Source organism: Aulonocara stuartgranti (assembly GCF_965226115.1).
Source record: "Aulonocara stuartgranti genome assembly, chromosome: 16".
In the NCBI taxonomy this organism is placed as follows: domain Eukaryota; kingdom Metazoa; phylum Chordata; class Actinopteri; order Cichliformes; family Cichlidae; genus Aulonocara; species Aulonocara stuartgranti.
This window is the reverse complement of record NC_138952.1, coordinates 32,739,153-32,765,709: the sequence shown is the minus strand read 5'-3', so window position 1 is coordinate 32,765,709 and position 26,557 is coordinate 32,739,153. Positions and strand designations below refer to the sequence as shown.

The following is a 26,557-nucleotide window of genomic DNA, read 5'->3' as shown; positions in this document are numbered from 1 at the left end:
ATACACACACATACTTCCTATTTGTAAAGCTTATGAACATATATGTACACACTAACAATTATGCATTTTAATTTATGTTGAATTTCTTATCTGATTTCATTAAATAAGAATTTTACCTGTTTACTTGCAGTTTCTTCATAAGGGGTTGTGTGCACCTGTGTTTCTGGTGTATTTTGGCTACTTTCAAATGTAATTTTTAAAGACGTTTCTCCCTGGGTGGATCATCTCCTTTTGCATGTGTCATGTGTTGCAATACCTGGGAAAAAGGAGAAAGTCTGTGGTGCCGAGCAAAGTCCGATGAAGCTGCTGAAACGAAGACTCCAGTTAAAGTCGTCGAATATCTGCCGGTTTCAGTTTGCAGTCAAAGAACTCAACACTGCAGCAAGAGCCCCAAAATCACAGCTGCGATCCAATAAACAAACACTGGACTCAAATACAGTTGAGCAGGTGAATACCTCCTCTTTTAATATGTAATTTATACACATAATTACATTGAAGGACACAACAACAATTGTTTTCTTTCCTGGGACAGAAACACAGACCACTGGCCAAAGACGGATTTATTGCATCCATTCATTTTGAATGCAGAAATCCTATATTAGTATCTAGAAAGATGTGCATCTCCTGTGCAGTCTGGGTTTTCACATCATTGTGAAAACCCAGACTGCACCAATTATCACTTCCACGTGCACTTCACATGATGCCAGCAAAGAAAAAAGCTGCTTTGTTGCAGTTCTTTGGATTTTTTTGTACTCCTGTTCCACGCAGGCACCACATTACATTAGATTCAATGCAGAGTGACAATAAATGAGCTTGCCGTGCATTCGAAATGACACAATTACTATAACGGAGCTGAAACACTGGTAAGGACCTTTAAAGTCTTAGTACCCAAAGTTTCACATTCACAAGTAAACAGCTGCTATACTTTTATTCGTGGCTGTAAAGTGACGTACAGTTTTCCATCGTTCTATAGTTGTAGAAAATCTCATCTTTGGGCTTGAACTGTACGAACACTAAGAATAGTTATCGGCTGAGCAGATCATTAAAGCACAAGTGTAATGATAACTAAAGACATACTTAGTCTTCACAGCATGAACTTGAGATATTTTTGCTTGTTGATTCCAGTGCATCGACAGTAAAGTCAGTCAGTATCGAGACGTTTAAAAACAGTAACAGTGGGGACAAATCAATGCCGTGTTCGTTAGCTTACTTTCTATTCTGTGCATGCTGCCACTGACGAGCTTGATGATATGTGCTTTTGAATGTCAAAAACGTTTAAACCACACTTACAATAATAAATAATCTCAGAAAACAGTTCCACAGCTGTAAAGGACAGGAAGTACAAAATGTCAGCTGGCTTCATGCTAGATTACACAATCTGAAAGGTGCGCTCTGCACATCAGTGGGTTTAGATAAACACTGTGTGTGCTTACACTACAACAACAAGAGTCTGCAGTATCATCAGTATCCTTGAAAACTTCCCAACCTTGTAAACTTTGGATTTCTTGCTCATACTGTCAATTTGTTCCAAATTTGCTTGTTCTGACATGATACAGAAGCGTGGTGAGGTTGCAAACCAAAGAGCATCCATTTGCCTGGAGTTTTTTTTACCAGACCAGTATGAAAACGCCACGAGGTCTGCATGATATCCAGTCTTTTAACACTCAGTGGACTGGGTGCATCTACATCTGAGGCCTCCATGTGTTTGCACACCAGCATTACAGTGCGTACAGAAGACATAAAGCTCCTAATGTAGGTAATGTAGTTTATGCAGGTTTTTTAAGTTGTTTCCATCCACAAGCGTTTCAGCATAAATCTGAACTAAAGCTGCGTTTTATGCTACTTCTTCCCTCTAGTGCTTGATATCAGGTGTTGCAGACTAAGAAAAAGTCTCCCTCGGATGATACTGTCAGGTCAGACCAGACGAAAAACAAAAAAAACAAAACATGATTTGTATAATAAGCGCACACAGTGTGAGTGATGTGAAGCACCTGAGAAACAGCACACTTGCAGGCATTAATGACATGCTCACGAGCAGCATTTACAGGCAAGAACTAGAACATCTTCTACACAAGTGACACCTGTTTTATTTATTTTTACTGCTCGAGGCTGTTTTTATTTTAGGTTCTATTTTTGACATTTACACCTGTAAAACACCCAAATGTTCAGTGCTTACTATGAACATATTGTATTTTCTGCTCTTAGGACACATGTGAGTGCCACGCTGCATTGATGATTATACTAAAACAATAAAATAAATGAAATAGTTGGGAAAACCTAAAAAAAAGATAAAAGAAAGTAAGTTTGTGAGAGAATTGGGCAGTTTGGAGGCTCACGCTTTGCTGCTATTTCAACTACAAACATTTTTTGTAATATCAGCCTGTATATACAGACAACAAAGCCTAGGGTCTGAGGGTTATGTCAGTATGTTATGCCAAAAAGACGACATTTGGTGTTAAACAGGTCAGTGTGACAGTTTAGGTTGTCACTATAACAGGTGGCAGGTACCTAATGTTAAATGGAATATAATAAAAGGAGCGTCACTTTTAAATTCTCTGTCTGCAGAAGGTAAAAAACAACACGTGCAGGTCTGAACAGCTGCTGGTGCAAATGAAAATCATAAGCTCCTGTTTTGTTAAGGATCTGCAGCCAGTTCAGTAGGAATGCACGTTTGATTTTGCCAGTCTGTTTAACAAGGTGCTTCACATCTACAGAAAGTAAAGTCTGGGTTTGACAAGTTCCCGCAGTGCAAGCAGGTTTCATAAGACTGTTTCATGAATTTCCAGTTTGAAACTGGAAAGGAATGCATGGAAATTAAGTACATGAGGTGTGTCGATAACTTACAAAGGGAAATGCCTCAACCTTTCGCACACTGTACAGACACACATACACAGAGAGACCCACAGTCCACCAGCAACTCTCTGTAACCTTGTGTCAAACAAAGCCTGTATGGTTCTCAGGCTTCACTGGCCTGCAGTGCCCTCGCTGTAAATGTTCAACAGCCACCGCTACACGTTAAAAAACTGCTAAATATTATCCAGATGACATCGATCCTGCTGGAGCTCTCACCCTGTTTCTCTTCCCAGTGGTACTGGCACCTCGACAGTTTGTCAAACAGAGATTTCTGCTGACTGCTTGTTATCCACAGATCTCAGGACACCACAGGAGTCATGTCCCATAGCTGCAGACAAAACACAAGTAACCGTCAGTCCATTTAAGCAGAAACAGTTAAAGCTGTGTTTCTGTGACCCCCTCATAGCTCAGACATGTGCAACACTATCATCATCCGTTTGTTGGATTTGAATCAGATACTCTATGTAATTTGTCGACTTTAACTAATGCAATTTTTAAAAGACAGTAATTTAAGCGCGTTTTTGACTAAATTAAGACGTGAATTTTTTAAAAATAGGAGAACAATATTTGACCCAGTAGCTAGAACTGGTAATCAGCAGAGAGGCAGTTATACAGTCAACAGGGTGGGTCAAAGAAGAAATACTGTGACGTACATTATCACTTTGTTTTAGAATATGATTACTGACACACTGGGGCCCAATATAAATGTTTTTATGAAGGAACATGCGGGCTCTAAATCGACTCCTCCACATATTTGACTTTCCAGAGTGGCTACTTAATGGCTCTCTATGGTGGAGCTCAACAAATAAATGACAAAAGGGCAGAAAGCAAATTAGTTAACTGAACTGACATGTTATTAAAACCGAGACCAGAACGGAGAAAACCTGATTTTAGCTATTTTAGATTATATTCGTGCAATGTTTCGAGTACTGCAGAATAACTCAGTTGTGATTACAGTTACTCTGCTAGTCATATATATAAAATAGACAATTTAATTCTTTTAATTAAATCTTTTTCAAGTACATTGAAAAAGCCTGCACTGTGTATTATTTTACTAAAGGGAAAATTACATTAGTGCATAGTGCAAAGAACTACCTGTTCACATACCAGCCAAACACAGTGTGAAAGCTCAGTAGTCACCACTTTAGTAGCTCCCTGTAAGAGGCGTCTGACTCTTAAGTAGCAAATATTCTCCAGCTCACTCTTCACCAGCCAGTCTCCAACTTTGTCTGTGAGAGCTGCCCGAGAGGCCCAAAACAAATGTGTTCCCTCTGAGTGACTTCGGATTCTCCAAGCATTTAATCTAAATACGCAACACATCCTGATGTAAGGTTTATTAATGGGTGTTAGACTGACAGTCACAGTGTAGCACACAGTTTCCAGCTACCTGCAGTGTTTTATAGGCTTTCACATGCTCTGGATTTCCTTAAAATAAATAAATACTTGAAAAAAGACTTGACTACCACCTCGGACACTGGGGCAGTCCCCCCTAAAAGAGCAGTTATTTTAAGAGCAGGGATTGTAGCATAAACAAGCACGTCTAAACGGGTTGAAAACATAACCCTCATGTCTGAATGATCCGAACCCCTAGCTAAGGGTTACTGTCTGTGCCGCACGCCTTATCCAAGACTCTCAAACACAACAGACACTCCTTGTACTTTTCCAGACCTTGACAATCTTGTCAGTGCCAGAGGTGAGCAGATTTCCAGTGGTGGGCTCGTAGTGCATGTAAACAATGCTGTGCTTGCTGTCGTGGAAGGTGGCTGTGGGTGCTCGACTGCAAGACACAAAGGCAGCGCCAGCGGTTATAGTGTGCGAATCACTGGGAAAGCTACAAAGGCTCAGTATATGACAACAACAGAAGCTGATTGTTACTCACTCCTCGTCACTGATGGACTCGTGGCAGCTGTCACACACGCGCACCTCGAACTCGAATCCCATGAGGGGGATGGTGGAGCGTTTGGACGAACATTTGCCGCACACTGCCTGGCCGCACTTCCTGCAGTGGTGCTGAGCACACAGGAGGATATGAACACATCAGCTTTCATTTAACATCTTATTTCTCATCAAAGAAATGGAGGTGGTGTTTTGCTTTTTGTTTTGTTTTGTCTTACAATGAAATGTTTAGCAAATGTATACGCCAAGTCAAGGCCAAGTTTTGAACTTTGTGTTTCGAAAGCTACAAGAAGATACTGGTTGTGATGCATTTTGATAATTGCTATCCAGCAGACAATCTCTCTCTCTCTAGGAGACTGTGTGAGGTCTGCAGACAGCTGCAGCACACACACTTCATCACAGCTGTAAGTCTGAATGAGACTTTGAGGAACGTTAACATAGAGCTGGGCGATAGAACGATAACGATATGTATCGCGATATAACTTTTTCTCGATAGAAAAATTAACCTATCGCGATAGACCTCGCCGCTCTTGTCCTCTTAAAAAAACAAAACAAAAACAAAAAAACAGCCAATCCAAATTAAGCCGAACCAATCACAGCCGCAGCGTCACGTCACGTGACTTGTTACGTACAGCACAAGTGCCAAGCCGCACGTGTGTTTGTTTGGGAAGCAGCCAGCGGGTAATGGAGGAAATGAGTGTGCCGACTAGAAAAATCAACCGAGCGTGACCGAAGAGAAAACAGATGATGGTTCCAACGCCGGAGAGATTGTCGAACAGAAGAGCCATAGAAGTTCCGTAGTGTGAAGGTATTTCGGCTATTTCAAGTCTAACAAAAAACAGAGTGGTAGTAGTAAATTTTGTAGTAAATTGTGCCGAAAGCAAGTCTGGAAATACAATAAACTGGTGCGTGCGCTACGTCCACAGGTACCCGGGTATTTTTGAAAATGCAGATTTTTCTATGCGTTTGCACCTTTCGTCCACACGTGTTTTTGGTCACTGAAAACGAAGATTTTTAAAAACTCCGGCCAGGGTGGATATTTTTGAAAACTCCGTTTTTGCATTTACATGTGGACTAGAAAAACTGAGAAAACGCAGTGTCAAAGGTGTGCGCATTTTTTGACGTCACACTGTGCGCCACGTTATTGTTTCGGTGAAATGAATTTCTACAATACTGTTACTGTTAATTGTACTCTCTGCAGTGTTTAAATGCTTACATATACACACAGTTACTGTCCCTCCACACATACGACTCGGTTCTGCTTCTATGCCCCAGCTTTGTTTACTTTTTCCCACCAAGGCTTCTAGACTTCTGATTGGCCAACATTTCTGCACGGTTAGGAATCTAGCGCCACCTGCTGCTTTGGCATGTTCATAGCAGCGTTTTCTTTCATTTCTGCCTTTACGTGTGGACGGGATTATTTTTAAAACGAAAACGGAAAATCTCAGTTTTCAAAAATACCCGTGTACGTGTGGACGTAGCCTCAGTCTCTGACTGGAAGCGCTAATTCGTCATTCGGCTTTTGTCAGACTAAAGTAACTGTTAAAACTGTTTGAAAAGCTAAGCTATACAACAAGGAGAGATTGAGAATTTCCTTTTAGTTCTCAGTTTATTTGATATTGACAAAAGTTAGTCAGTTTTGTCTGTTCTTCTGTAAAACAAACTAAGATTTATTTTTAGAATTAATATTTTGTTTCTAAGTGGAATTGACAATTTAGTCTGTTTCGTTTGTTCTATTTTGAAACTTAAACGCTTTAGCGGCTGCCTTTTGTGTAGTTTGCAATATTTGCCTTTATTTATCTGAAAAAGTCTCATGTTCCTTAAGTACATCTACCCTGTTGAACTTATTATGGGAAATAAATATTTAAATAAAAACAAGCTGCTGATTATTTCACATTTTACTTGTGAGCAACGGCACATTTAAATCTTACAAATATAGTTATTTGGCTTATATCGTGATAGATATCGTTATCGCCTGAAATGAAAAAAACATATCGTGATATGAAAAAATCTTATATCGCCCAGCTCTACGTTAACATAACACTGACCCGTGTCCAAATAACAGAATCAAACTAGCAATGTTAACCATCCAACGTCTGAAACCGGCTTAAATCAGACCACTTCAATTCATTTCCAAGAGTCCACACGCGTTGAAACTTCAGGTAAAATGTTCTCGACTTCTCTTTTTATTATAACATCTGTATCTGCATTCAGCATTAAAAATGCGAGACCACCAACCTGATAGATTTTCTTGTTTTGACACTGAAGTTTTATTTCATCAGCTGCATACAGCTTGAAGCACTCTATACACATTCCTCAGTGATGCTGAAACATTTCTGTGTACAGTCAAAAATCTTTGTGTTTTTCCCCCCTCCAGTGCAGTGAAATAGAAACACCAACATTACAGCGCTTTGTGTTTGGTTCTCGCTACACAATGTTTCAACAGACTGCTGTGCAGTCAAAAAAACACCTATTACTTTATCTTTGAACTGTGATTCGCACACGCACACACACACACTTGGAATGAGTAACCACAACATAAAGCAGTTTCTGAAATTGAGGCAATAAAACAGCCACAGGATGTTTGCTTGCCATTAGCGTGGCAGAAGTGAAGAGTTATAGAGACTTGTTTGTTAGAAAGCTGTTTGGAATACGTTTTGAGTGCGGCTGAGCTGCACATCACTGAATCTGCTGCAGCAGAGAAGCTGAGTTATGATATATTTGATATATAATAACTTGTATTTTTAAAGAAGAGTGGAAATAAAACAAGGTGCTCGGCTAACGGGCGTGCGCTCAGTACCTGCCGTAGGCCGATCTTCTTACTGTCCCACATCTGTTTGAAGTTCCAGAAGAAAGGCTGCTCACACTTCTGACAGGAGTCGCTGTCCAGCCATTCTGGGGTCTGTGGAAACGCACATTTCAAAACTCATTTGACTTCCAACATAAACACTGGAGAAATATTTAAACCTGCCAAATGAATTATTTTTTCTTATATTGCTGACCCAAGAGAGACTGAAGCTTTTTCTACAAATTGAGGGTCAGAAGATGGTTTAGCCCAGTTTAAATGTCGTGTTTATTCAATAGATCTCAGTTACTTCTGTTCCTACGTAAATAAAAGTGTTAAAGGATAAATTATAGTCAGGGAGGGAGGGAGCTGTTTATGTGTTTTGCTGTGCAGCAGAAATAAATCCAAATTCACTCTGACAACATGACATCAGGAATCAGGATACTGTTATTTTTCCAGAACAAAAACACTTCCCATGAACCTTAGTCTGTGTAAAACACATACCGTAAATCCCGGACTACAGAGCGCACCTGATTAAAAGCCGCATGCTCTAATTGTAGAAAGAAAATTAATTTTGTACTTGTACAGGCCGCACCGGATTTTAAGCCGTATGCGTTTCCCCTGTAATATGAGATATTTACACAGAAATACTAAGGTAAGGTAACATAAACATGGTAACATAAACGTTATGGTAACATACAAAAATACATACTGCAAATGCCTTTTTTCCTCGAACAGCGCCTGTAACACGGCTACCTCTAAGTATATGTACTGATCGGTAACACACAAATTACGTTGCTTGTGGGTTTTTTACGGAACAGTGCATAAACAATATTACAACGTCTCTTAACAACTGATAAAAATATATACAGTATATATACACTACTTATCACTTTGATTGGTCTACTGTTACCAGGCAAAATGTTTTTGGCTGCATGAAAAAAAATATGCATTAGCCGCACGTCAGTATAAGCCACAGTGTTCACAGCGTGGGAAAAAGTAGCGGCTTATGACCCGAAAACTACAACGTATTGACTCAGGGGGCTGAATAATTACGCACGCCCCACTTTGCAGTTATTTATTTGTAAAAAATGTTTGGAATCATGTATGATTTTCGTTCCACTTCTCACGTGTGCACCACTTTGTGTTGGTCTTTCACGTGGAATTCCAATAAAATTGATTCATGTTTGTGGCTGTAATGTGACAAAATGTGGAAAAGTTCAAGGGGGCCGAATACTTTTGCAAGCCACTGTGTGTGTGTGTGTCTCTATATATATATATCTATATATATATCTATATATATATATATATATCTATATCTATATATCTATATCTATATATATATATATCTATATCTATATCTATATATATCTATATATATATCTATATATATATCTATATATATATCTATATCTATATATCTATATCTATATATCTATATCTATATCTATATCTCTATATATCTATATAGATATATAGATATATAGATAGATAGATATATCTATCTAGATAGATATATCTATCTAGATAGATAGATATCTATAATAGGCTGGCCAAAGGAGGCGATAGAAGCCACTGACATAAAGACAAGAAAGCTCCTTACCATGCATGGAGGGTTTCACCCCAAGTCCAGCACCCTGAGGCTGTACGCTAAGCGGAAGGAAGGGGGCCGGGGACTGGTGAGTGTCAGCACCACAGTCCAGGATGAGACAACGAACATCCAAGAATACATTGGGAAGATGGCCCCAACTGACCGAGTGCTCAGTGAATACCTCAGGCAGCAGAAACCCAAGAAAGAGGAGGGAGACGAGGAACCATCATGGAAGGACAGGCCCCTGCACGGTATGTACCACCGGCAGATAGAGGAGGTGGCTGATATCCAGAAATCCTACCAGTGGCTGGACAAAGCTGGACTGAAAGACAGCACAGAGGCACTAATCATGGCAGCACAAGAACAAGCTCTGAGCACAAGATCCATAGAGGCTGGGGTCTATCACACCAGGCAAGACCCCAGGTGCAGGCTGTGTAAAGATGCCCCAGAGACAATCCAGCACATAACAGCAGGGTGCAAGATGCTAGCAGGCAAGGCATACATGGAACGCCATAACCAAGTGGCCGGCATAGTGTACAGGAACATCTGTGCCGAGTATAACCTGGAAGTCCCGAGGTCAAAATGGGAGATGCCCCCAAGGGTGGTGGAGAATGACCGAGCTAAGATCCTGTGGGACTTCCAGATACAGACGGACAAAATGGTGGTGGCTAACCAACCGGACATAGTGGTGGTAGACAAACAGAAGAAGACGGCCGTAGTGATCGATGTAGCGGTTCCGAATGACAGCAATATCAGGAAGAAGGAACACGAGAAGCTGGAGAAATACCAAGGGCTCAGAGAAGAGCTCGAGAGGATGTGGAGGGTGAAGGTAACGGTGGTCCCCGTGGTAATCGGAGCACTAGGTGCGGTGACTCCCAAGCTAGGCGAGTGGCTCAAGCAGATCCCGGGAATAACATAAACACAGCCCCCCCATGCATATACAAAGTTATCACAGTGTGTCAATAACTGGAGTGAGAAGTATTATCAAGAAATGTAAGGAGAGCCACACAGTCAGAACAAGCCTGGCAGAGGTAGGAAGTCAGAGATTTTAAAGACTCTCCAAAGAAAACTAAAGACCCCAGCACAACCGTCAAGACTCCGGTGAACGACTTAGTCAAGCTGTTATTTTAAAGATGAAAATTTGGAGCAAATTACAGAGACTGTGGCACAACAGAACAGCGAGGCAGAGTGAAAGTGGCTCTGATTGAATATAGAAGCAATTAAAGCCTGGAGACTAGCAGAGCAAAGAGGGAGACGCCGAATCTAGACTGTGTGACCATCTGAACGACAGAAAATCAAAGAAAACTCTGCTAATCAGGTGACCTTTAATGGACCTCTAAAGAGAACTTTTTGCCCCCAAAGGATCTGAGAGAACAAACATCAGCAGTTTATCCTGTGAGCCGATCTGCATCACAGAATGTGCTTCCCTGTAAAACATGCAGGGAAGCACTAAGGGAAAAAAGCATGCTATTACACAGCACACATGACATTTCCTTATTTTGCTCACAAGCTGTTGCAGTTCACACATCAAACACAAGCTTGTGTTTGTGCGCTGACGTCACGCTGCTTCAGTCTGCTCTCTCTCACCTCTTGCCGTGTTACATCCATGTTCCAGATGACGATGCTTCCATCTGAGCTGCAGGAGATGAGCTGCCGGGTGTGTGAGGCGTAACACAGGCCCTGAACTTTGTCACTGTGGGGAGAGCACAGCAGTGAAGTGGGTGTCCCGGTATGCTGACATAACCAGAAGTGCTTTGCATTAAAATTCAAGAAACAACAAGTTAAAATACAAGGTAGCAGCTACACTGAGTGGGTCCTCCAAGCTTTCAGTGGTTGAAAAGCTTGTTTCAATGTCAAAGCACATTTTTATAAAATGCTCTAAGAAGAAAAACATTTATTTAGCAGCTTTTAGCTTTTGAGAGTCAATAAAAGTCTTTGCTCAAAAAAAGTGTGAGATTCCAGAGTCTGTTTATCGTCCTCTTATGAAGTCAGAACACTGTTTTTCTTTTACTGAAGTCTGCTCTCCTGCAGCCTTTATGGTAACTTCATAACATTACATTTCAACTAGTCGTTCAAGCTTGAAGTGAGTGCGATGAAATGAATGAAACTGAGTAAACATGACAAAAAACACAATTACAATTCCATCAATACAAAACTGCTGAGCATATGTATAACTTATTGGCTAATGGAGAGCCTTACTTGTGTCCTTGCAGTTCGATAGCGGTGCCTTTGCGTCCACCGATGTCCCACATGATGATTGAGTGGTCCGAGCTTCCGGAGAACAACACCCTTGTGACCGGGTCCCAACACAGCGCCGTCACATTACCTGACATAATTACAACGGAGACAAAAGTGCCTTCGTCAGCTACGCCACATTATCGTGCAGGGTTCACTGAAATTTAATAAGAACCAATTAATTAAAACCAACTTTCACTGGCTTGAAGTCACTGTTGTTGGCCCTCTCTCATCTTTAAACTCATTTGGATGTCTCTTTATTGTTAAATGGTAAAAACACATTTTTCTTTTGCCTTCTCTGTTGAAGCAGACTGCATCATGACAAGTTCCAAAGATTTTCTCGAACATTTAAAACCACCGGGGACGCACAACTCTGTAAAAATCAATGCTGAGCTGCGTCAACAAATCTGCAACCTGCTGGAGGACAACAGGCGAAGACAAACGAGGATACTGTGTGAACTTACTGCAGCTGCTGTGTGAACACACATTTATGAGAATGCTCCCCCAAATACAACTGAATTCTAAAATAAAGATTTAATTATCATACAAAGAAAAGCTGCGACTCAACTGCTACATAATTGTTTTAAAGTGGGTTTTGTTTAAAGTTTACAGATCAGAAAGTAATCACCAAATATTGAAAATATCTGCTGCTGTGATCCACTGTAGAGGCTCCTCTCTCTCTCAGATCAGTGAAGAAATAAGAAAAGCACACAAGCAAAAGATGCTGGCTTTCTCTCATAAACTAATATTCAGAGTCGGGAGCGTACTGAAAGCAGAAAACTGGAAATCATCCGAAACATAGCTGGGAGACAATTTGTACAGACAAAATTGGAATGAATATTTAACAATGTTGTGGCGCAGGCAGAGCCGGCAAGAGTTCAGAGCTTCATTACTATGCTAGGACTGCCGCCAAAAATTATTTTCATTCTTGATCAATCAGTTGAACATTTTATCAATAAATTATTGAATTATTTATTTAATTCTGGTAAATGTTAACAAAAATCCCCCTAAGCTCCATGTCATCTGTTAAAAATCACTCAAAAAGCCAAACTAACAGTGACACTATCAGAGGCCTGATCAGCTGACCGATTAATTAATCATTTGTGCTTCAATTAGGACACTAGGTGCTTGTGTGTGGGTACCAGTGTGTCCTTTGAAGGTGGTGACCAGGCTGCAGAGGTCCTGCTCCAGCTTCAGGATTGTCACCTGACCAGACTGATCCCCTACGAAGGCGTGTCTGGTCTCCACGTCGAACCTGGGTCAAAATTAAGGTCATGCTTTCCTGCTAAATATGCACTCATTCAGATCCTGTCACACAGACCGAACAGATTCACAACAGAGCTGTAAATTTCACTGCTCACCAAAATCCAGAGCCAACTCTGTGTAAACTACTACATGAAAGCTTTGAATGAATTCGTGCAGAGGCAGCACCACAGCGACTGTCAGCGGAGGACTCTCAGCTGTTTCACCGGCTTCCTTCAAAGCCCTGTCTGACCCGATTAAGTCACGACTGAACCAAATCATTACGTCGGGATACAAAGACGACGAGGAAACCCAACAGCAGAAACAATAACCTAAAGATCCAATCCACTTCCACTGATTTGTCCTTTTCTTTCTGGAAATCTGAGATTTCACACTGTGCATAACTCCCAGTAAGCACAGAAAAGATGATTTTAAAGTGAAAGGATATTACAACAGATCTACACCGCTGGTTCGTCTGTCCTTCTCAACACCACAGAAAACCAGTGAAATCTTTATTAAACATTAAAAGGGCTGTAGCAGTTTTTAAAACACCCCTGACTGTCTGCTTAACCATTTTCAGCCTTAATGTTGCTACAGCCAGTTAGCCACATTGAGCTGCGGTGGTTAATGCCTGTTTAAAGTATGCTAAGCTGGTGAGAAATGAAACAGTTACGCGCTGTTAAAAAGTGAACAGGAAACACGTCAAAATAATCTGATTCTAGGAAACTTAAGTGATCAAGTCATATTCTTATTCATTACCCTAAAAGGAAAAACTACAGTACAAACTGTGCATCTAAAGAATCACTGCACACTTAACTATATTTTCAAAGTTTGTTGAGTAAAGTAGATCCTCTACATGAAACATTATAATTTCTTTTGCTGCTCTTAGGTCTGTTTTCAGCGTAGCACCGTTTCTGTTCAATGACGGCTTTTGTACTTTAATAATAAAAAGAAAACAACTGTCAGTTCCAGCTCAGTCTTCACCAGTTAAATTGAGTTTAGCATAAAAAAATCTGTTCCTCAGCAAGTCTTAAAATTAGGCAAACACAAGCTCAGATGAACAATACATGTCATATTACATCGTCATTATTTATTTAATATCTACTAAGAACAACATGTAGAAGCAGTGTATGAAAAACTGATTCAGTAGCTTGTAGAAACACATTTAGCAGCACTAACTGTTTGACTTTGTCAGTCTCTCTCGTGTGGTTGTGGAGACGTATTGGCCCACTTTTCTTCACACCTCCTTTTTTAGGCTACGCTGAAAATAAAACTGGGAGCAAGATAAGATGCCTCTTTTTATCTTACTTTATATTTATCAGAACTACAGCAAAACACGCATAACTAATGGTAAACAGCATGAGGGCACTTTTTATTTGTTGTTTCCAAATAAAAAGCTTTCAGCCACAGTATCAAAAGGCTTGCTTTAGTTCAAATGAGCGCAGATTTGGTTTAAAGGCTTCATGCACTATGACGGCCATTTGAACAACAATTTTTTGAACAATTTTTCAAAAAAAACCCAGCAAAACTTTTAAATTTAACTTTTCATTTTCCACACTGTTCCTTTTTCATTATGTCTAAAATCCCTGAACAAATAAACGCCGCTGCTCTGAATCTCCTCTTGCCATGTTATGTAGACAGGTTAGCATGATGCTAAGAGGATACCAGCAGTGTGATGACCTAATAGCAGGCTCATTGGTATGGATCAGTGCCGCTGCTGAGCACTCACACAGCCTTTCATGTGGCCATTACAGAAACCTACTCAGACCGTTTCCTTGACAACAGCATGACTGATGCCTATTGTTAGCCCTTCACATTAGTAGAAACTAACTGGAGGCTAATTTCAATTGCCCGGTCTTATGTTGCACTGACCTAAAAATAGACGGTGTCATCAAAATAAAAAGACAAAGGCTAAAGAATCAAAGTTGGCTCGTCACTTCCCACTCGATCCACTCTAAAGACAAAGCTGGGTGTAGAAGGATACTGTAGTCCTGAGACCCAGGCTGCGGTGCGATATGTCCCCAGCAGCTGGCCGCTCTCTGAGCAGTGCCAGGTGAAGTTTTTATCCTGCCCCGTGCTCAGCAGCCACTCCATCTCCAGCACAAACAGCACCACTGTCACCCTGCCCTGATGAGCTACACACATAAAAAAACAAATTAATTAAAATGAGTAGCCTACAAGAAATCATGGTCATCATGAAAGAAGACGATCAAGCACTACTGCCTTCTTCAAAGAAAGCAGCCAAATGAAGAGGAAGTTTGTGCTCGACACTGATGAAGACGTATTTTTATACATTTGTACTGTTGCACAATACACTTAGCCTTATGTGACACAAAGATACATCTTCACATATGATCAGAGAAACATATCATAAAGGTCAACTATAAATATTTCTCTATATCCATAAAATAAATAAATAAATCTTCTAAGGGTTGTTTTGGACACCCACACAATAAAAAAACATGCAGTATAGTGGAATCTGTGGAGGATACATAAAGAGATTTATCACTGGTGCTCTGATCCACACTTAGTGAGTTATGCTCCACAGAGAGGCATGAATTATGAACACAGCCAGAGAGCAAATACTCCTCAGGCTACAAAGCCTAAAGTACAAGGATGTGAGTGGACTTTATTAACTTTGAACTGCCCAGAATTGGCAAAAGTAACAATAAATAACAAGTAACAACAAACGATAGCAGAAACAAAGCTTAAAAATTTCACTTTGAAAGTGTTAGACTTATATTTTTAAGGCATTCTAACAGACTGTAATAATAATAATAACTTTTTTTTATTTTATTTTCTTTTTTTAAATGGGGCAAATCATAATTTATTTATAGAGAAAGAAAAGCCCCTTGTCACTCTTTTCTGGGGCAGTGGGGAAGGTTTAGTCGGGGTATTAGTCTGGGCACAAGGCATTAAAAATTTTGCCTTCTGAATGCAAGTTTCAGCTAAACCCCATTCGCATCAAAATAAAAGACGCGCACCAGATAAGAAGTTGCAACGCGCGTTTGGGTAAATAAGATTTTCTGGAGGAAGACAGACATCTGTTTAGAACTCTTAAAGATGTCAAAAGAAGCAAGCTCCTTTAAGCAATTTCTTTGGTGTTCCTCCACCTCCAAAGAAGCGCGTATTCTCAGAAAAGTGGTTGCAGGAGGTGAGCTGGCTGCAAACAAATGATGAACGCACAGAGATGTGGTGCAGAATGCGCACCTGCGGACCACTTATGTGCACCCCTGAATATAACAGCGTTCTTGCTCTTTCTGTCTCACCCTGGTAGGTGCGTGCTGGGGTCATCTTGTTGTAGTCTTCTGACAGAACAAACTCCTGAAAGAGAGGAAGTGGAGATAATTGGTCACTGACTAAAGTTTCCAGCAACTTTGTAAACATAGAAAAAAAACTATGTTGCTGTGTTTAAATTACATTTGGCTCAGTTCTCTGCACATCAGAGGATTCATGCAAAATGTGCACTGCATAGCATGTATAGGTGAGAAATAAGTACTACTTCCTCAAAAACATAAAGACAAATGACTCATAGATCAATAAATACAAGAAAGGTTCTTGTTCTGAAGTTTCAGCTGAGGTCAACACCCTTAATAAAACACTTATGGGAACTTATGGTAAGTTATGAGGTTGTTCTGAGATGAATCTCCAAGAAAAGTTCACATCACGTGCTGGCTTTATTTTAGGACAGCAACAAAACAAGAAGTGGACAGCAAATAATGCTACATCTAAAAATAGAGTGACCTGCACTGCGTCAGGTCAGAAATGAAACTGCTGTGTTGCTAGAGATTGTGTTTATAAAAAAATAATGGTTACTTTTTTTGGGGTTGGAGCTTTAACTGTACGGAGTAGACCAAAAGGAAAGTCTGGCAAAGAGGTGTTGCCCTCTGGAAACAAAGAATCGTATTAATAAATTGCATTATGAGCTGCGTGACGCACTATAGGAAGGATTATTAAGTGACCAAGATCACAAGGATTCTTCCTCTGATGAGCATGAATAAAATAAGTAGATCTGAAGGAACTCGTTCAATTAGACACCATTGTATGGTACTGTGTGAGAAAAGCAAATAAAAATGAGAAGTGAGATTTATTCTCTGGAGAGCTTTGCCACAGTTTGTCACAAACGAAAGCTATTCACTGCCACTGTAAGAAAGATCAGAGGGGACAAAATTGATATAATGATGATGATTTACTGGAAGAGATGAATTCACATTTAAAAAGAAAAAAAATCTCGGCTGAGTGGCTAGATAGTGTGCTTCAGGTGACATGAAATGACTTCAAAACACAATCAAAGCAGATCAGGTTTGTGAACTAGGGCACTGACATTTCCACTAAAACAAAAGAAATACAACTACTCCATTCATTTGATTATAACATCACCGGCAAAAAAAGGAAATAGTTTGTCACAGAGGAAGGAGTGAAAAAACCAGAGGTCTGCATTTAAAAGGGAAGCAGGATGTTGGCTGGACTTACACAGATACTCCCAGTGTCCATCCCCACAGATAGTCTCCTGGTCTCAGGGTTAAAGGACATACAGGAGCTTGATGCTGGAGACACAAAGACACACAACAACAAAGGTTACAATTATTACTGACCTAACAGACTTTTGTGAGGCAATCTGTAAGATATCAGTAAAATCATAAGGATACTCGTGCCTTCTTTCTTAACATTGATGACATTTGTTTGACATTGTAGCAAGTGTCAAGGTTAAACCACAAGCTTTTTTTAGCCTATCAACTGCATCTCACAGTCCTTTCTCAGCTGACTGGGTCATGTGACAGCAAACGAGATGCAACTTAAAGGTACAGAAAACTGATGACTTTCTTCGGCACTGTTAGCCAACAAACCCTCAAATACACTGGAAAAATCCTGACAATGGTTACAGCAGCTATCGATACATGTGAGAGAAACTTGTGCCATCTAACACTGAGATTACAGACTGTCATCGCCTCTATTCCCTCGCGTCAGAGTCCTCCTGCGTGTAGTGTGTAGGTGAACCTCAGCGGCTGCCACCTCATTTTAAAAATCCAAACCATTCCAGTCTATAAAGCTGAGCTGGCAAACTTCACTGAACAGAAGTCTCTCTGTAGGGAATCTAACCTAACACAAATAATGTGCCATGGTTTTTCTTATTTTTTATTTTAATACAGCATGAGGTTCATAAGGTCTGATTTCGGCCTAATCAATTGTTAATATGCATCTCCCGTCTGATCCAATCTACACCAGGAAACATTGTTAAATCATGTCCTCAAGCTATTAAGCTAGACTCTGGTGCTGTACTGAATCATTTTCATTGTGTTCAAAGGCTTTCAAACTACCATAGGCTTCTCTCTGAAATGAACAACACTTCGACATTCAGAGGTGAACAATGGTTGCTGCACAAAATACAAATCACCAGTTTCAGAGGTTTTCATCTCCCATGTTCTTTTCTCGTCTCATCGTCAGCATTACAATTAAAATGAAATAAACAATTGTATTCTCATTTATATGGCTTTCAAAAACAGCAATTTTTACATTTAAATATGTCAGAGCAGAATAAAATGCAAGATGCCAGCTGCATCAGATTAAAAAGAAAAAAGAAAAACTGAATCTTTGTATTGTCAAGAACGACAATACTACTGTCAAGACATCAAGCCACAGTTTATTATAAAAAGCAGAACATTGCGAGTTTGAGTCTTGCACAAGTGAAACAATGTTTATTTTATGTTCTGTCTATCCACCCATCCATATTCTTAACTGCTTGTCTAACCCAGGGTTTGGAAAGGGCTGGAGCCTTTCCTGCAGGAGGGTACACTCTGAACAAGTTAGCAGTTTTATTTGCTTAATTTCTGAGAAATTACAATTTTAAATCTAAATATTCAAAACCCCCAGTGTGTTATTTAACCCAGGGGAAATGAATCCAGAATTTATGTATTGTAGATACTTTATAATGACTGTCTAACTACTTTGGAAAACTGTTTGTTGCAATTTCCTGGAAGAGCTGGCTGAAAGTTTTAAAAGCCAAAAAAAGAAGAAAGAAAGAAAGAAAGTGCAACCAAAGTCCCTGCAAAACTACCCAATTTAGGTTTCCAGAAAGCACTGGAAATATCAAAATGTTGGAAAGCAACATAGGGATGCATAGATGCAATCAGTTTATTCTACCTTTCTGCACTTTAGCCAATAGTCGCTTTCCTTTGCAGTGATTACTGAGCAGTTTGAAAAAACTCATGTCAGGGTTGGTAACCACAAATATTTAACTAGTGCAGCCTCTGGCACTGCTATTGTTAGTGACACATCTTGCTGATGTGTCAAAACCTGCATTCTGTCTGGAGGCCACCAGATGGAGATAGTTGTGGTTGCAAAAAGACTTCAGTCCTGTAGAAGTTTATGGGAAAACTGCTTTCTGACTTGATCTCTGTAAACACTTTCATTATGAGTTTATGGGCACAGTCACTCATTTTGGGTCATACAAAATAAAAACTGTTTTGTAAAATACACCATAAGTCATATCCATGTGTTATATACAGTCTACGGGCGCAACACATAGGAACAGAAACCCTGTTAATTCGTGCCAAGTAAGAGATGAATAAAATCACCAAAACTGGTAATAGCAAAACCTCTTGTAACATTTTTTGTCATGATGTTATTTATCAATAATTCTGCTAAAAATGCTCCATATGCACCACAGACGTGCACTTCAGTGAGGCTGAGCTTACAGCTGGAGGCTACAGCTGCCAATGTTGGCAGACCCATTAATCAAAGCAGCCACTCACTAACTGTAAGCCACAACAAAAGGGGGGAGTTAGAAGAAGAAGAAGAAGACTCAACACCTACACAACTACAAACCCATTTCCAATAATGCTGAGATGCTGTTTAAAGTGTAAATAAAAAATAATACAACGAGCTGCAAATCTCATAAACACATGTTTTATTCACAATAGAACATTACTAAACATCAAATGTTTAAATCGATACATTTTTATAATTTCATGAAACGTATTAGCTCATTTTGAATTGACGGCAGCAAAAAGTCAGAACAGGGGAAACAAAAGGCCGGAAGTGTAAAAGGGAACGTTTTGGTGGAGGAATATTTTGCAACTAATTAGGTAAAGTGGCAACAGGTCACTGAGAAAAAAAAAGAGTTTCTCTGAAGTAAAGATAAGCAGAGGTTCACCAGTCTTTAAAAAATTGCAAATTTGCACATTTTGAACCAATTTCAGAATGTTTGTCAATAGTACATAAAACCATGAAACGATTTAGTGAATGTGGAGAAATCTAGCAAGGAACATGGCCCAGAATCAATACTGGATGCCTCTGATCTTCAGGCCTCAGGCGGCACTGCATTAAATACAGACATAATTCTGTCATGGAAATCACTGCATGAGGTCAGGAACACTTCCACAAATCACTCTTGAGAACACAGCTCACCGAACCATCCACTAACACAGGTTAAAGCTCAATCATGCAAAGACGAAACACTGCAGTCTTCTCTGGGCCAAAATACATTTAAAATGGATAAAGTGAGGCAAAGTGAAAAACTGTTTTGTGATCAGATGAGTTGAAAATTTGAAATTCTTTTTGGAAAACACTGACACCATAGCCTCATAAGTATATTAGCGCCTAATATACTGAAAACTATATACAGCAATTGAAAACTATATAAAACCTGTATATACAGGTTTTAGAGCAACATATGCTTCCATCAAGATGGCATCTTTTTCAGGGAAGGGCTTGCATATTTTAGCAAGACAATCCTACCCAGCATACTGCAACTATTACAACAGCATGGCTTCATAGTACAAGAGTGTGGGTACTGAACTGGCCAACCTGCCATTTCACCAAATGAAAACCTTTAGGGCAGACTGGAAAAACCCAAAGACTTCTTAACAGCTAGACTCCTGTAAAAGACAAGAATTTGCCAAGATTCCTCTGCCCACGATCCAGCAGTTACTCTCCACGGCAGACTGTTGTTTAAAGAAGAAGGGATGCTACACAGTGGTCCTGTCTCAACTTTTCTGAGACGTGCTGCTGCCATCAAATTCAAAATAACAGAGGATTTTTCTCAGCTTAAACATTTGGTATGTTTTCCATGTTTTATTATTATATGAAATATGACATTTGAAAATCAGTGCGTTGTGTTTTTGTTAATATTTTTTACAGTGTCCCAACATTTTTGGAAAAGGACTAGTAGGGCTGGGCCATATCATACTGTTCACGGTAATACCGGTATAATGACGGGCAACGATAAGAAAATGAAATATCACGATAGAATATGGGTAAAACACACATGCGCAGTGCCTTTGTTTACATATGCACATGGCAAAAAAAAGCGTGCCGAAGACTGAGAATAAGAAGGGCGAAAGCAGATCGTTAAATGAAACAGATGAACCAGAACTGGTTTGCAAAAATGCTGCAACTTCAGTGGTGTGGAACTGGTTTAGCTTTCGTCCCTCAGATACACAACAAAGCACATTTTTGGTAGCGCATGCTAGCGGGCCGTCGTTATTACCGTGTTTTTTGGAAAACACGGCACACTTAAAATCAATCCTTTGATTTTTCTGAAAATCGACAGAGCCCCTTATAATCCCGTGTGCCTTATGTATGAATTCTGGTTGTGTTTACTGACCTCGAAACGATTTTATGTGCACGGCGCTCGAAAATCTGTCAAATGTTTCAGTACGACTTCGCTAAGCTACGAAGCCGCACCGCTTGATGGATTGACGGATAAAAAAAACAGCTGCTTGTTTAAGTGAAAATACATTGATGTTTTTTTTGCACTAATAAAGTTGTGGAGTTGTAAAGTATTTTGTCTAGTGTCAATTATATCGTTATCGCAAATTTTCAAATGTATATCGTGATAAATATTTTTGGTCATATCGCCCTGCTCTAAGGACTAGTGTTATGAAAAGATAAGTTAGATAAAGAGATTTTTTTTAAAAAAACAACAACAACAACAACAACAACAACAATCTGTTAATTTCACTGCTGGTATTGAACATTTTTACATGGAAGTCTAATGGGATTGATTCTGTTTTGGACAGCGCCTCAAGTGGCCACTATTGGAACTGTCTCTCTCTTCTTCTTTTTTTAGCACTTCCATGTTGGCTTCACTTTTCAGCGTCAGAGCTTGCCACTTCCTGCTGCCTTTACCTTTGAAACACAGCTCCATCCACTCATCGAGGCCGCTCCAGTCAGCACATGTGGTCATCTGTGCATTAAGTGTTGATAGGCTGTTACTCGTGAAGCATAACAAATATAATAGTGCCTGACACCTCAGGGTGACGACAGCTGCCAGAGAGAGGTAGCTTTTTACGGTAACGCATTTTACAGCTAATCTGTTTTATCGAGACTCGGTGGAAACAAGAATGATACCGATAATCTGAAAAATGTTGAGCATCAAGTCTGGTTGATCCCAAGAGCAGAGTGACCTCCACATTTTCATCGGTCTCTGAAAGGAGGGGTGTGTGATTCATTGTGTCCATCATGTTGAGTCAGTACACTCACAGGCGAAGCATGTACAGAAACGGGAGTGAACACTGCCTTTCACAGAAGAATGTGTCAGCTGAATAACTGCTGACAAAAGTGCCATTCTTGTGCTATTTATGATTTCTTTAATTATACTAAACAAGCCAGTCAACCAGCTAATTCATAAATAAATATTGCCTTTTTTAAGCATACAGCATACTGACAATTTACTGTTAAATACTGTTATTCAAAAAAAATGTGCCAGTAGACAAAAAAAGGAAGGAATACCTACATGGCATTGTGTGGTAGATGCTGGGCCAGTACTGACCACTGTCTCTCTTCAACCATACCCGAATAGTCCTGTGGGATGAAACCAACAGAGATTAGTCCTCAATGCATTTGAAGTGAGTTACATTCTTGGTGTCAACTTTGTTACACTGCAGGTAATCAACTCAATTGCCAGAATTTCTGAGAAAACAGAAATATGTGTGACGTATTCGTAGGTTTCACTACCACTGATAAGGAAATCAGCCTGTTCTCCAGCACTCCGGGGGGCCACAAGCAGATCCAACTGCCACTTCCACCAGAGGAAGTACTGACATTTCCCCCAAAAGGATACATGCATTCATTATCCCCAAAATATCATGACCACCCATCCTTAAAATGCTGCTTAAACTTCACCAGATCCGTTAACTCCGGTAAGTTGCACCTGCTGCATATCAGACTTCATCCTGTCACTGGTTTGTGGTTTGACTCTTGTCAGCCCAGTGTTAGTAGGCCTCTCACAAGGAAGAGGTGCTAACTTAGTTATCTGACCACAAAAATCTGGATCTTATCAGACTTGCTCAGGTCTTTACACCTGACAGTCTGCACAGCCCAGATATGAGACAAACAATGGTTCTAATGTTTTGTCTCTGCTGTGAATGCAGGTAAAAACTTTCCCCTGTGACACTGAACAACAGCCCGAGTTCCGAGATGACTGACAATCAACTCACTGACCTACTTTGAATTTTTACTACACCACTCAACACTTCAATTTACAGCAATTATTCTTCACTGTTCTCTTTAGGGGTGACATATACTTCTGGGTGAAATGTAATGGGAATAAAATCATCTGTGCTTTAAACTCAATCACAGAATCCACTGAAAGGCTCATTTCCCACGCAAATCCACATGGCCACTGGCACAAAGACTTAAGACACTTCTATTTCACCACCTCCTTTTCCATTTCGGTGGGTACTTAAACGCGGTTTGTTCTAGCAAATTCCATATATCTTATTTTAAGCATTTCCCCTGCTTAAACACCCCAGTAAATAGCCATCTAGGACTACAATAGGTAAGTCGCCATGGATCAGGGATATGCATCATATAGCTTAGGTGGCATATAGGACTAAATTTGCAATTGGTGCAATAAGTAACAAGGACATTTCAGAACATGCCGCCTCAGCATATACAGGCTCACCGTCACCCTCACATAGATCTAAGTGGGATAGACGCAAACTCTTGGTACCCCAAAACAGCTCCAGGCATGTGCAACAGAGAATAAGGGGACAGACTACAGCAGCTTTAATGCCTCAAAGCTGAGACATTCTGGTATATATAGCAACTCCTGGTGCCATAATATGCGGGAAACACTCTAATAACACCAGTGTTTACGCCGAGTCTTTTTTTAGTTATGTCTAGCTAACGTTAGCACAACTAAACTACGTGTTACTGGCTTGGAGCTAACACAAAAAGAGTATAATTTACAGCCGTTAACTAGCATGTAATGGTGTGACTGTGTCAGCTGACACTTTTGTAAAAATGTTATTGAACCCTTGGACTGTTTCAACATGTTTGGAAACGTTACATGACACGGGGGTGGGGGTCCACTCAATAGGAGCAGATTAAGGGGCATTATTGTGTCGAATATTATTTCTGGAGGTTAATTTGTGCTTTAGCCAGCCTGCAGAGCGCAGCTTACCTGTCTTCAGACACGCTGATAACGCCGTCTTCTTTGGGAATTATCACCGCTGTGCTCACCACCTCCTGGAAAGCATCGATTTTGCTCAGGAGGCAAGGCTTCCGAGCCTGAGGTTGAGGCTGAATTTCAGCCGCCATGAGCTGGTGGTGCACAAACCTCCGACTACGGTCCTGGCTCCGAGAAACATAACACACGGCGGTCCGACAGCAGAACCTCGGCTGCTAGCTAGCTGTCAGGCAGGCAGCTCTCTGTTGTGACGGCGGTCAGAGGCGGTGCCAGTCAGCTGACAACAGATACGCCACCTACACTCGCACACATACAGCACTTCCTTTGAACAAAATAAAAGTCCTTAGTTGAGTTCCGCTTTTGGATTTTCACAACAAAATATGATAGATATTAGATAGATATGCTTTAATTAAAATATAAAACGATACGATAACAATATCTCAAGTCTTGTAAGCAAAAATAATAAAGTAATATCAACAAAACGTTTTCTAATGAGGCCCTCTGCAAAGTGTGGCTACACTACGTCTGCCATACAAGAAAGAGTTAATCATTTTGAAGCAAAAAAAAAGCAAAGAAATCAGTTTTAATTGGCCGTAATGAAATATAGAGCAAATACTGTTATGTTAAAAAGTGCAAATTATGACATGTCAATTTCCCTTTACCAAAGGTTTATAAAATGTGACAGATGTCTTTATTAAAGGGGTGCCACAGTGAGGTCGACAAAAGACGTTATCCCGACTTTTAGACACCTCTATTGGCTCAGGGTGAGCTATACTTTATTATTAGTTGCATTAATTTCCATAATGCGACTTTCTTCAAACTAGTTTTGTATTTTTTATACGCCATAGATATGGTACTATATGTATAATGTTATTGATTACTATAAATAGCCAGTTTGGACATGAGTAGAGATAATCTTGATGACTGAACTGGACTTTAGAAATAAAACCAGATTAATAGTTGGGTCACTGATAACTTCAGAGAAGAAAAACTCTACCAACATTACTTTTTTCACGAACCACTTACTTTCCAGGAAAGAGCTGCTGGACTGCCTAGATCAAAAATGCAATTATAGGTCGTTTATTAGAACCTCATTATATACTCATAACACTAAATCTACAACTTTCTAAAATCTATTGAGTGGAAGGCTATACCACATTTCCAGTTGCATTTAATAATAATGTCAATGATAATAATAATAATAATCGTATATCTAACTATCTAAGGTGATGCGTTTGGATTTTAACATGCAGCACTAATACTAATAGAGCAACAACTTCCTGTATGAAGCAGCTCAGACATGGACCGGAAATTTGTGTTTGGCTTGTCCAAGTAACTTCACATATGTTCTTGACTCACCATAAATTGTGATCAAGATTCCTTCATAGTAAAAATGCAGCATTTCCGGTTCTGACTTTCGTAGTACAAACTATGGAGGGGGGGTGAGAGACTTTCATAAGTGGAGAATTACCACTACCCTAATAATCAATATCCATTATGTTTGGAAATGACGCTTTGTGCTAAAATCAACCAACACAAGAATGTGTTATATATAATATATAAGTCTGGGAAACTGTTTCGGAGAAGCAGTAAAACCTGTAATATAACAGTTGCACAAGAATGTGTGTTTTAAGTGTACACTTAATACATTTTTAGTTACATAATCTTTGAGCAAATGAAAAAACACTGCAATAGTGGGATGACAAAAAGAAAGTTGAGTCAGTTAAACCTGCATCATAGTTGAGTGTTTTGATTGTTACATTTTAAACTTGAAAGTTAAGAGACCCAGAATTGCGAAAGAGGAAGAATGAATGAATGAATCTGTGGAAAGTTAATTAATCCGTCAAATAACAAAGTCAGAGAGGCCCAAACAGAACAGAAGTATCTCAGATTGGTGCTTAACCGGTTACTGTGCTGCTGTGCAAGCTACAATAAATAGCTGGTTTATAATGGCAATAAATGTTATTGCAGCTGCAACTACAGTTTATCACACCTTCCACAGTTTCGTCGTTAAGATCGCCAAACCACATTAAAGATTTTATTGTGAAAAACGTCAGTGACACACCGGAAGATAAATTGTGTGTGTGTGTGCGCGCGCGCGCGTGTTGCTTCACATCAAATAAGAAGCACACAGACGTTCCTCCGCTTTGCTATCGCAAGCCACCGGATGGTTTCGTCTTGTTTTTGCGGAAGTGATGATATTTTCCAGTCAACTACATTATGTAAATTGTATTGCACAATCGTGCGCGTGTGGCTGGGTGTCATGTAGCATTAAGAGTGAACTCTAATCTGTCAAAAGGCTTATGTGTAGCACGTTTGATGATATTCTCTGTGCAGTAACAGTTGAGGCATTATCTCACATAACTACAGATCAACAATAGCAACGCTAGAAGTGTGATTCTTATTAGCGACATCTCTCTTTGTGTTTGTTTGATTGTTTCTGTGTCTTTTTCTTTCCTTTTACCTGCAAGTATGTCGTTCTTTGGCTATGGAAAATAAAGACAAAGTACAGACATTTCAGAGCTGCAGGGTGTGTGAGTGC

At 39.9% G+C, this 26,557-nt stretch overlaps 1 protein-coding gene across 1 annotated transcript; it reads right to left on the bottom strand.

Moving 5' to 3' along the window:
- Nucleotides 1–434: 434 nt before the first annotated feature.
- Nucleotides 435–24,329, bottom strand: wdfy2 (WD repeat and FYVE domain containing 2). Its single transcript, XM_082508065.1, has 12 exons — nt 24,010–24,329; nt 22,339–22,406; nt 17,076–17,149; nt 15,872–15,926; nt 14,587–14,737; nt 12,503–12,615; nt 11,325–11,451; nt 10,713–10,818; nt 7,550–7,651; nt 4,733–4,863; nt 4,522–4,630; nt 435–3,181 (listed from the first exon to the last, which is right to left on the bottom strand). Exons 1-12 carry the CDS (start codon nt 24,144–24,146, stop codon nt 3,152–3,154), a joined length of 1,203 nt encoding a protein of 400 aa, XP_082364191.1. The 5' UTR covers nt 24,147–24,329; the 3' UTR covers nt 435–3,151.
- Nucleotides 24,330–26,557: the final 2,228 nt, after the last annotated feature.

Coding starts and splice junctions, on each gene's coding strand:
- wdfy2 (XM_082508065.1), bottom strand. CDS start 24,146: ATGGCGGCTGAAATTCAGCCTCAACCTCAGGCTCGGAAGCCTTGCCTC. Junction 22,407..24,009: donor ATCAGCGTGTCTGAAGACAG/GTAAGCTGCGCT, acceptor TTCATCCCACAG/GACTATTCGGGTATGGTTGA. Junction 10,819..11,324: donor ATCGAACTGCAAGGACACAA/GTAAGGCTCTCC, acceptor CTCTCCCCACAG/TGACAAAGTTCAGGGCCTGT.